General features: G+C 35.8%; 3 protein-coding genes across 6 annotated transcripts; 1 reads left to right on the top strand and 2 right to left on the bottom strand.

Annotated features, from left to right (window-relative positions):
* Nucleotides 1–6: 6 nt before the first annotated feature.
* On the bottom strand, nt 7–2,947 carry LOC105456494 (glutamyl-tRNA(Gln) amidotransferase subunit B, mitochondrial). Its single transcript, XM_011700573.1, has 10 exons — nt 2,692–2,947; nt 2,321–2,468; nt 2,078–2,191; nt 1,835–2,007; nt 1,585–1,733; nt 1,275–1,507; nt 957–1,145; nt 743–879; nt 548–671; nt 7–436 (listed from the first exon to the last, which is right to left on the bottom strand). Exons 1-10 carry the CDS (start codon nt 2,805–2,807, stop codon nt 218–220), a joined length of 1,602 nt encoding a protein of 533 aa, XP_011698875.1. The 5' UTR covers nt 2,808–2,947; the 3' UTR covers nt 7–217.
* A 342-nt stretch (nt 2,948–3,289) lies between these two features.
* On the bottom strand, nt 3,290–5,047 carry LOC105456493 (peptidyl-prolyl cis-trans isomerase 5). Its single transcript, XM_011700571.1, has 4 exons — nt 4,829–5,047; nt 4,297–4,504; nt 4,047–4,231; nt 3,290–3,799 (listed from the first exon to the last, which is right to left on the bottom strand). The coding sequence occupies exons 1-4, from the start codon at nt 4,901–4,903 to the stop codon at nt 3,665–3,667; spliced, it is 603 nt and encodes a 200-aa protein (XP_011698873.1). The 5' UTR covers nt 4,904–5,047; the 3' UTR covers nt 3,290–3,664.
* Nucleotides 5,048–8,007: 2,960 nt separating this feature from the next.
* On the top strand, nt 8,008–10,885 carry LOC105456490 (peptidyl-prolyl cis-trans isomerase FKBP8-like). Of its 4 annotated transcripts, none has more exons than XM_011700569.1 (6): nt 8,008–8,112; nt 8,382–8,625; nt 9,100–9,546; nt 9,626–9,822; nt 9,959–10,257; nt 10,383–10,885. In XM_011700569.1, the coding sequence occupies exons 2-6, from the start codon at nt 8,599–8,601 to the stop codon at nt 10,694–10,696; spliced, it is 1,284 nt and encodes a 427-aa protein (XP_011698871.1). In that variant the 5' UTR covers nt 8,008–8,112; nt 8,382–8,598; the 3' UTR covers nt 10,697–10,885. The 4 variants fall into 4 exon arrangements, with proteins under 4 accessions (XP_011698871.1, XP_011698870.1, XP_011698869.1 ...); XM_011700568.1 differs by lacking the exon at nt 8,008–8,112 and adding an exon at nt 8,143–8,298; XM_011700567.1 differs by lacking the exon at nt 8,008–8,112 and having other exon boundaries at nt 8,307–8,625.
* Nucleotides 10,886–11,159: the final 274 nt, after the last annotated feature.

Raw genomic sequence — 11,159 nt, 5'->3', positions numbered from 1 at the left:
ATTTCCTTTTATATATACGTAATACATTTTTTTTTTAATATTTATGTTGATAAAGATTCTTATATAATATAATGTGATTAATCAGCAATATCATATACAGTAGAAGGTAAGTAATTAATAAAATTACTTTTAATTAATCAAATTTGAATGTTTTATTTACAGTATATCATATCACACAATATCATTAATAAATTTATAATTTATTGTAGTCTCCATTTCATGATTTCAGTAATCGTTCCATAATTTTTGCAACCATAGCCAAATCTGCACGTTCTTCCGTAACCTTTGCCATTTCTCCCATTAATACTTTAAATAACTTCTTCTTGCCATTTTTATATCCTGATACAAGTTTGGGATTTTTCTCTATAATTTCTAAACATATCTGTTCTAATTGCTTCTCGTCTGATATAAGGAACCAATTGTGCTCTTCAGCGATCTACGTATAACAAAGGTTTATCACAAAAGATAATCATATAGGTATAAATTAATAACATTGTTCAAGCTGTAAACTCTGTAAATTTTTCATGAAAAGAAGTGAGATTTTTACCTCTTTTGGTGATTTATTTGAATTAGCTGTTAATTCTTTCAAAACTTTTTTTGCCGTTATTAAGTTAATTAATTTATTTTCTAATAAATCAGTCAATTGACCAATAAAATCCTCGTGTTGTATACTGAAAAATTATTAGATGAGCATTTTTCGAGCATTCAAGGATATCTCAATTTAATAAAAGAAGAGACTTACCCAAATTCAATCGTTAGTTTATTTTTATAGAGAAAAGTCAGCAGATCCATGACGAGAAACTTGGCGACCAATTTTGGCTCGCGATTCTCTTTTTTTTTAATTATTCCATTAAATAATTGTAATAATGCGAAATCACTCTAAAAATATATAAAATATCAAAAACAATCTTTATATTTATTTGATTATATCGAGATTAGAGCATATCAAGATTTACCATTAAAGCTATGATTATTTCAGAAGATAACTGAAGACTGTCCTTTAGTCTCTGACGTATCTGTTCTGGCAACTCGGGTAGTTGTCTTCTCAGTACCACAGCATCGACTAAATTGCTTTTATTTGGTAAATCTTCTCTAACATGTATGCATAAAGGTGGCAAGTTTGTTTCAGGCATAAATCGGTAATCCTGAAAGTGGAAGCGTTTATAGCGAATTTAACACCCATGCATACAGCACACTTTATCCGAGGGACGTCCCCCGGACAATGTGTGCTCTATGGGCAATAAAAGCGATGTAAAATCGAAATGTCATATTACTTCTTTGTCTTCTTTTTCACGCATAGGAATAGTTCTTTTGTTCACCGTGTCCCATGCGCGAGTCTCATTGAACATCTCGTCACCGGCCTCGAGGATAGAAATATGCCGATTTATTTCATACTGAACAGCCGCAGCGACACCGCGCACGCTTCCGATATTCTTTATTTCCGTCCGAACGCCTAAACTGTCCCGGTTGCTTACAGAAACGTTGGCATCCACGCGAAGTGCTCCCTCTACAATTCAAGGGCAATAAAAGACATCAAAGAGTTGTACTCATAAATAACTTGTATATAATTTCTGCAAACCTGACCTTCCATTTTGCCGCTACAGACACCCAGTAACTGCAATGTAAATGCAAGCTCCTTCACAAGCGCGGCCGCTTCCTCACCATCGACCAAGTCTGGCTCAAACACGAATTCCATCAAGGGTATTCCGGCACGATTGAGGTCAATCAGGCTTCTACAAGAATATCAAGTAAAAAATTTAATTGGAACACTGTCTCAATTTTCTTCATTTCTGCCAACTTTCGAACGGAGTCGAGTAGCCATCAGTTTAATTACCTTGCCGCATTCTCGTCGTGCAAACTTCTGCCACTGTCCTGCTCCAACTGGATCTGCTTGATCTTGGAAGATTTCAGGTACGGAGACTTATGCAGCCCCGGAGTGAACACGTGAAACTTAATTTCGCCATTGACCGCGATAGGTTGTCCTTGTTGAGTGATTTGAAACCCCGCCTAAATAATTTGCAACTAATGAAGACGAAAACGAGTAAAAGTCTTGTCTTGCGATAGCCCCATCACTCACAGGCAAGTCCGCGTAGAAGTAGTGTTTCCTCTCGAACAGGGAAGTCTCGTTCAATCGGCAGGACAGCGCCAGGGCGGTCAACACCGCCGATTCCACGCATCTTCTGTTCAGCACCTGCAACACGTTCGTATCTGCGACAATAAATTAATATTCATTTGCAAGTTTATTACAGTTGAATTATTTTTAGGTGTCCGAGAAAGAGAGCCCCTTCGATAAACTGTAGTCGCGATATTAATAACTTACAGGTAGCGTTCCCGGTGTGGCGCAATCGAAGAGCGAGACGCACGAGTTAACCGGCCTGGCGAAATCGGTGGACGCGCTGGAAAACAATTTCGATTCCGTGGCAATCTGAGCGTGGACCTCCAAACCCACGGTGGATTTCCATCTCTCTCTAATTACCAAAAAGAGGTAGGGCAATTAATCACTCGCGGTGAATGTTTACCTTAACCTCTCACTTTCAATTCTAATAAAAGTTTGCCTATTCGATTGCATTTAACGTGAAAAAATAAGTATTTAATTAACTATATACTATACTGATATGCAACTGCAATCGCCTCGGGGGCAACACAGAACTGTTTACATTCGTAAACATTAATCATAACCTAGTTGCTCACCGTACTTTCACATCTTTTTGATTCTCGGACGAGAGAAGTCGCCGTGGAAGATTGCTATTTCGTTTTCGAATCCATTTATGCGCGAAAGTGAGACATAATTGTCGCCTTGACAACATTTTTCATTGATTTTCTGGCATAAAATTCTGAAAAAAAGCCATGAGTTCTTCAAGAAAAACAATGATGCAGAATTGCCAATTGCTACTACAGCCACTACAGGAAGTTTCGTGTGTCAGTATCCGGTCGTTGAACCGACATTTTGAATTTAGAATCATATTTTTTTTATACAATAACTATATGGAAATATTTTTAACTTTTTTTAACTGTCTATGCAGCTATTTTCTCTTTATATCTATGTATATAGCTATTAAAAAAAAGGGTTCTAAGTTAAAAATATTTAGTTACAAGGTTTTTTCTTTTTCTAGATTTATATATATAAAACTACAGTAGAAAATATGATTCTAAACTGAAAATGTAATTGTAAGCCAGATCAGAAGTTTAATTACAGCTTTTTTTTCATATCTAGAATCAATTCGATGCGATTCGACTTTTTTATGTAGGAGAAATAAAATATATATATATATATAGTCACGTACGACGATACTTTAAACAACTTATTTGTTTATTTGTGAATGTAGAAAATATCTGTTTAGGTACAAAATTTATCGTGCGATGCAAGTATACGTAGTTTTTAACAATTAGAGTAGAAACAATCGTTATCTATTACTTGTTGATTGTTGCTTCAATGCTTTATGACCTTACAAAACGCTTCGTTTCGTTGATATCGCTGCTTCGTTAGAACACTGTCGTTAGACGGCCGTTCGCGAGACGTACGGAGATTGTCGCGTTGTTACCACTCGTCCATTCAGAGAAACACACAACTAGGCTGTTTAAAAATCATCTTCTCGAGAGATCGTTTTGTATGAGATAAAGAGATCATAAAGAGTAATGAGGCTATTGGCGAGTGTGCTGAGATTTACTCAGTGGCGTCTTCCTTGGACACGCTAAATGGCTCCGCTACGGTCTCCGCGCCGCTGTCGGCGATGACCACGTCCTTGCGCGGCTTATCTCGCGAGTCGGTGCTCGTTTGCTCAATCTTGCGCACTATATCCTGCAGCAGAATAATGTAATTGCGTTATTAATGAGAATATAAAGTCAACATCGGATATTGGAGATTGATGATTGCGAATTGGAGATTAGAATATATATATATTCAATCAGTTGGATAATTTTAATTTTAATCCGTTTCATTCTATTTAATTGATTGAATTCTACTCTTTTTAATTCGCAATCCTCAATCTTCAACGCCTAGCCTTCGATACAGGCGTTATTTATCTTTGTTTTGTCGGCGTTCTTACCATTCCTTTAATAATTTTGCCGAAGACGACGTGTCTACCGTCGAGCCACGGCGTTTGCTTGACCGTGATGAAGAACTGAGACCCGTTGGTATCCTTGCCGGCGTTAGCCATCGACAGCCAACCGGCGCCGTAGTGCTTCAGCTTGAAGTTTTCGTCCGCAAAGCGATCCCCGTAGATGCTGCGACCTATAATGAGCAAGAGATTAGAGATCGGAATCGCGCCATAGTGTTAAACAATCAAGAATAAAGACCTCCGGTGCCATCGCCCTTCGTGAAGTCACCTCCCTGGATCATGAAGTCTTTGATCACCCTGTGGAACTTGCTGCCCTTGTATCCTTCACCTTCCGGCTTCTTGGCGAGCTCCACGAAGTTCTTGACCGTCTTCGGAACGGTTTTGCCAAACAGACCGATCTCTATTCTGCCCTCGTCGACATCGCCGATCTTGATTTCGAACCATACCTATAAAAAAAATTCGAAAATCGAGTTTGAATTATTGATTAATTGACGTTAAGTCGTAAACGGTTTTTTATATATATTTTTTTTTTTTTGTCAAGAGATATACCCGGGGCGAGTTTGACTACCGGACAAAAGGCATTGTTCGCAAGTGACGCACGGATCTTTCCGTATGTGCAACAGAAATATCACACGCCGGCGGCGGCGGCGGTGGCACGTTAGAACAAAGTGCCACGTATTCACGGTTTATGTCGTATTCGCGTATCAGCCGCGTTTCGCAGATCGTGCCTTCCGCCGTGTACCTCGTGAGTGATAACCGCACCGTTATACCTTATCGGTGACTTTCGGTCCGTTGCTCGCGCAGGAGACAGCGGCTACCAAGCCCAGCAACAACAACAGCCTCATGGTGCTCCGGACGATGGAGAAATCGCAACTGTCCGATCCCGCGGCAGCCTGTCAACCAGTGGACCGCTACCGGATGCGACCGACAGTGCCTCTCGAGCGTGCGTACGTACGCGTGTGCACGCTTAGAAATGTGGGAGCGTCCAATTGGCCCGTTTCCCCCCGGCGGTGACGTACAGTGAGAGCGAGTGAGAGGGCCGCCGCTACGAGGGCCCGCGAGAGGCAATAAATGAACAAAATGCATTCGATTGGCCCAATTCGCGTAATAGACCCGAATTGCATTTCAACTGCAATTCGAGTAACTGCAGTACGAGCCTAGGGCGCGGAGATGTGTACGATAAATTGACAATTTTCACTTCTAACGGTTCCTCTTTCTAATTGAACCGAACGGTCAACTTATACTTTTTTTTTTATCTTTAATTCTGAGAATTAGAAAATGATCGGGAGTAAATTAAATCGAGATCGAGAGAAAGTTATAATCTACTTACATCGGTAAAAATGGGCATGAGAAATCTTAGAATGATATTTTGATATTTCTTGTATTTAAAATCATCTTTAATACGACCTCGAGAAAGTTACACATTTGGTTGGATATACAGCTTTAATAATTAATTAAAAATAAATAAAATTAAAACGATCTTAAACGCGATATATTAAATAAGAATTAATATAGTTTAGATTCGAAATTGTGATATTGAAAATTTTATCAAACTTACGCTCGTTTAATATTTCGCATATTTCAGCTCATATTGGCGAAGAACAATTCTTTGCCTTCGCGTTCGAGGAATACATAAGACAAAAATCAATCATTCGATCTACAGGAATTGATACACACGAGGAACGCAATTTGCGTTTCTCATGTGTATCAATTTCTATAGACCGCATGAGTGCTGATTTTTTTTATTATGCGACATCCAGAACTTAAATCTTGCTAATATCCGAGTTTGATTCAGAACGGGAGAACTGGAGAACAAAATTTAAGGTGATAGTGACAATCAGCGAACACTTTAAATTTGTGCATTTGTTTTTTTTTTCGTTTACAAATCATGGAACAGAAGTGTCTTAATTTAATTTCATTTGTTTTTCTTTTTTTTTTTTACAAAAATCAGCATGCAATAACTTATACATGCTGCTGTTTTTTTAATTTCGTCAAATCTTATTCGAGATACTTAAATAGCTGGAATACTTGGCAATAAAAACGAAGATTGTATTTTTTTTTTGAAGTTACGTTCTTTTAATCGATTCAGACGCGAAACACCGTGGGCTTCGATAGATCATACCACACCACTGGCGAAGCAAATAAACAGTAAAGTGTTGCAAGATCTAACTCGCGCGAAAGTTCACAGGTGTCACGAAGTATATATACAATTTACTCGTAATAAATAGGTTACGTGTACGGTATATAATTTAAATACCAACTTGTGCCGAGGGGAGAGATATTTTTCTTTCATCGCGATACTATACATATAATGTTCCTTTTATCCCGCACCTCTCACAATCAGATTGATCGACATTAAATAAAAATCAAATTATAATCTGCCGTCCGGTTTTTTTTTCAAATACTTAATCTCGATTGATAAAGGTATAAATCGATGCCATGTCTGTTACTCAAGTTTTGTCGAAAGTGAACGACAGACTGTGATTATATTATTTTAGTATATCAATCGAGTTTATCAACATGCCTCCTTTTTATTTCCATCCTATAATTGGAGCATTTTCCGCCGCAGACAAATTATTCCGATTTTTTTGCCAATGTCCCGATTAATTTTCTTATCTTTTTTATGGTATTTTATTGCATTATCTAGCATATGATTATTTTTAAACGATAATTATTTTTTAATTCTTGGAAAAAGGAGTGGTAACATTAATATTATTTCTTTTTTCCTGGAATGAGAAAATTAAGAAAATTGATGTAATTATAAATCTAAGGTAACTGCAATGCATATGTCGATGATATAAAATAATGCTAATAATAGTAACACTGACAACAATTGAGTCGAATATCTTAAATTATGTATGTATAATAATAAATAAATATAAAACGTATAAATCAATGAAGCAAACATATGAAAAGGGACAACTTAAATTAAACATAAATTAATATAATCGCAGTGATCAATTTATTAAATAATACTCCTACTGTTTTGTTAACGCATTAAAATGATTAACATATAGCTATGTAATTCACCGGATCGATAGTCGAATCGTTTGAATTATTTCGGAGGTTCCCGAAGGAATCACCTCGTAGATTCTCGAAGAATGAAGATTCATAAAAATTGTTACATGAAGTCCCGTCCGAGCGGGTTCGCAAAAAAACTTATGCAACTATGCACTTGAGAAATCAGTCAGTCACGTTTTCGAAGGATATAAGAGATATAAATATTTTTTTATAACTCATTTACTGTATCATTATAATTAGGTTATATATATATATATATATATATTAATTGATACTGATCGAAAGGGTTTGATCGAAAGCGATTGTTGACATCATATATTTCTGATTGGACGAGGTGAGTATACATATGACGTTATAATTAATCGCTCTCAGAGCAATTAATTATAACGTCATATATATACTCTCCTCGTCCAATCAGAAATATATGATGTCAACAATCGCTTTCGATCAAACCCGCTCGGGCCGAAAACGCTATTAAATTTAGAAATGACGAATTGTATCAATTAAAATATTTTTGGGCAATTCTATCGGTTAGAGGTTAGATAATTAAAAAAGAAGTAAGAGTTAAGATCTATCTCAATCTATCTTCTCAAACTTACGTAGCCAAACACATGAAGAACGTAAACAACATAACATCCTTACGTCAAACACTTAATTTTAATTAATTAATAGTTAATTTTTCTGTGCAGATACATTACAGCTATGCAAAGTTTGTTTTGATGTCCTTGATGGGCCTTATGCCCTTAAGACCCGGTTGGTAGGTTGGTTTAAACTTTAACGTATGATAACCAGTGAGAAAAACCATCTACTGGGGACAAAAGAAATCCCTAGAGAACACGCGTTCCTATTGGGAATCGCGCGCGTGTGAACTCTTCATTATCCACATGATGGATTTGGAATAAAGCATTACGTGTGTACGCGCGTGAAAATCGAGAATCAGATGTTGAGTTTGACAGCCTTGAGAAACACGTCATATTTTTGTCCATCTTGGACAAATCTACTTCAATTATGTACAACTGAAATATAAGACAAGGTTACAATTTTCCAATACAAAGAATTTTCTCCCTCGCTGAATAAAGCCTTGCAAAAATATTTACATTGCCATTTACAATGGTGTTTATACATTTATATATAACCTTAATGATACAGTAAATGAGTTATCAAAAAAAATATTTATATCTCTTACATCCTTCGAAGACGTGACTGGCTGATTTCTCAAGTGCATACTTGCATAAGTTTTTTTTGCGAATCCGCTCGGACGGGACTTCACGTAACAATTTTTATGAATCTTCATTCTTCCAGAATCTACGAGGTGATTCCTTCGGGAACCTCCGAAACAATTCAAACGATTCGACTATCGATCCGGTGAATTACATAGTTACTTTCGAGTGGCAGGAGTCCCGCAGGACACACGTGTGTGACGTGTGTTTTTGTGTCGTATTGTCGTGACGTTTATTCCAACAGAATACGGATTACGGTATATGAGAAGTTGTTTCTTCCCTGTGTCCGGCTCTTCGAAATGACCACCACCTTCCACACCGCCGAGGTAAGAAGGAGAATGGTAGAATGCAATAAAGTTTCTGTTTTGTTAACTGAAGCCGTTAAGCCGATTTCAGTAACGGTTTTTATCACGCAGTAACTAGTATCTTTCATTATTTTGCTTATTCATTCTCGTTATCGCTGCGCTAAGTATTCAACGCTTGGAATAAGATTACGAACAGGAGTCCTCGTACAGCGTTTATTTCGATTTAAAGCAAGCCTAGAAAAAAATACCCTGCGTTAAAAATTTTTGAGGTAGCTCGAGAGAAAGCTTTAGAAAAAAATTGCCACGCGAAATTTTCGTGATCTTTCAATAAATTATATCCAATAAATTTACAAGTATTATATACGTTTGTAGATTTGTAATACATAAGACAGCTTTATTTTTTCAAAAAAAAATCGAGAAAAATCCATTATGCTTGTAGAAAAATGATTTGTTATTTTATCGAGTATAAATAATGTAATTTTTTTTTTGTCTAAGATGGACGAAAGTACGATATTAGAGGAAGAAACTCAGACTGATACATCTTCAGAGATATTTGATGATTACGATGATGAAGAGCTATTATCACCTGCACCTTCTTCGGAGAACCAATCTAAGGTGAATCAACCTAAAGAGGATCAATCTAAGAAGGATCAACCTAAGGAAGATCAACCTAAGGAGGATCAATCTAAGGAGGATCAATCTAAGGAGGATCAATCTAAAGAGGATCAACCTAAGGAGGATCAATCTAAGGAGGAGGAGTCATTAGATATACTTGGTAATGGTCAGCTGAAGAAGAAAGTTCGAAAGAAAGGCCAGAAAGATGTAAAGCCGCAAAGAGGTGATATATGTACACTAGAAATGATTGGTATGCTTGACGATGGGACAGTAGTGGAATATAATGATAACATGTCGATACAAGTAGGGGACTTGGAAGTAGTACAGGTATTATAACTGCTATCACAATTTTGATTAATTATATCATAACTGTCAGTATCTTATACGATACCATCGAACTCTACAGGGATTGGACCTAACGATTGTATTGATGGAATTGGGCGAAGTTGCCGAAATTCGAGTTGATCCTAGATTTGCTTATGGCACACGTGGCGATGGATCTGTACCACCTAATGCTACTGTTACATACATGGTTGAATTGAAGGCGATAACAGATGAGCCTGAGATAGAAACTCTGAGCATTCGGGAAAGAAGAGAAATAGGGTAATAATTTTATTTATAAGTCACATATAATTGAACGTTACTTGTTTCCTATAACTAAACACTGTTCAAGGCTAAGGCTTTATATTAAGGTTTACCCTTTTGATTTTTTGCATCATGTAATTTTATTTCTTTAAAGTAACAAGAAACGCCTACGTGGAAACTGGTGGTTTATTCGCAAGGACTTTACTTTCTCGATACAGTGCTATCGGAGGGCGTTAGACTATCTAGAAATAAAGAACAGTACAAAATGGAATAAAAATGAAGCAGAGACGGTTACCGATACTGAATTGCAGATCCTGTTGGATGATAGCTTAAAAGTGCATAACAATTTTGCTGCTGCATTAATTGAAATGAAAAACTACCATGGTGCTTTAGATCATGTAGAAACAGTTCTGAAGTTTCAACCAAAAAATACGAAAGCTCTATTTAGGAAAGGTAATAAAAAATATCTTATCTAAAGTTTTTATTTCTATTTTGTCTTCTTTTAAATACAAGCTAACTTTTTTATATTAATGATTTATATTTTACGCAATTGTACGTATCTCTATATATATTTACAGGAAAAATATTTAAAATTGAAAACGAATATGGAAAAGCTTATGCAACTTTCCTTGAAGTGCAAAAGTTAGATCCAAACCTGAAGTCAGTACAGGCGGAATTGATGAGTTTAAAAGAAAAAATTTCAAAACAGAGTAAGCAAGAAAAGAATCTGTATGCTAAAATGCTAGGTATAGGGACAGAGAAAGATGCTAAGCACCCGTCAAAGAATACAAAGGTAAAAAATAATAGTAAAATTGCTAAAGGAATTTTATGGACTCTGCTTGGAGCATCTGCTGCTGTTGTCGGTATACTTATACACAGATTTGCTTCGTGAAAAAGAAAAAAAAACAGACAAAACCAGTTAATGAGGTACAGAACCTATTGTATTTTTTTTCAATAACAGAAACATATTAATTTAAATATTATAAAATTTTATAATTATATAATATTAAATTATATATTTCTGATATTTCTAATATATTTGAGATGAACTAATAAATGGTAAACCATAAATGCAAAAAAAGATTGTTGTCTTCTGGTTGTGTATATATATATATGTATATATATGTACATATATGTGCATATGTATATACACATAGCATTATACATTACATATGTATATTTACGATAATTTTATCAGAGTTACTGATTATATCGTAAATAATTATATTTAAAAAAATGTTTATGATATTTCAAACGTATAGGTATTACAATTTTACAATATATTAAAAATTACAAAGCATATAGTTTTTTTAATATTTCAATATGCTCTATTGAAGTAATGTACATAATTGTTA

Source organism: Wasmannia auropunctata, unplaced genomic scaffold (genome assembly GCF_000956235.1).
Source record: "Wasmannia auropunctata unplaced genomic scaffold, wasmannia.A_1.0 LD335650.1, whole genome shotgun sequence".
In the NCBI taxonomy this organism is placed as follows: domain Eukaryota; kingdom Metazoa; phylum Arthropoda; class Insecta; order Hymenoptera; family Formicidae; genus Wasmannia; species Wasmannia auropunctata.
Note: the sequence above shows the minus strand (reverse complement) of the source record. Positions and strands in the feature narration are given on the sequence as shown.

Excerpts from the sequence above, each read along its gene's own strand:
- LOC105456493 (XM_011700571.1), bottom strand. The coding sequence starts at position 4,903 with ATGAGGCTGTTGTTGTTGCTGGGCTTGGTAGCCGCTGTCTCCTGCGCG. Across the intron at positions 4,505-4,828 it reads GACCGAAAGTCACCGATAAG|GTATGGTTCGAAATCAAGAT; the intron begins GTATAACGGTGC and ends TTTTTTTTATAG. Across the intron at positions 4,232-4,296 it reads GAAGGGCGATGGCACCGGAG|GTCGCAGCATCTACGGGGAT; the intron begins GTCTTTATTCTT and ends TGCTCATTATAG.
- LOC105456490 (XM_011700569.1), top strand. The coding sequence starts at position 8,599 with ATGACCACCACCTTCCACACCGCCGAG. Across the intron at positions 8,626-9,099 it reads CCACCTTCCACACCGCCGAG|ATGGACGAAAGTACGATATT; the intron begins GTAAGAAGGAGA and ends TTTTTGTCTAAG. Across the intron at positions 9,547-9,625 it reads GGGACTTGGAAGTAGTACAG|GGATTGGACCTAACGATTGT; the intron begins GTATTATAACTG and ends CGAACTCTACAG.
- LOC105456494 (XM_011700573.1), bottom strand. The coding sequence starts at position 2,807 with ATGTTGTCAAGGCGACAATTATGTCTCACTTTCGCGCATAAATGGATT. Across the intron at positions 1,146-1,274 it reads GTGAAAAAGAAGACAAAGAA|GATTACCGATTTATGCCTGA; the intron begins GTAATATGACAT and ends TTCCACTTTCAG. Across the intron at positions 880-956 it reads AAATAATCATAGCTTTAATG|AGTGATTTCGCATTATTACA; the intron begins GTAAATCTTGAT and ends ATATATTTTTAG.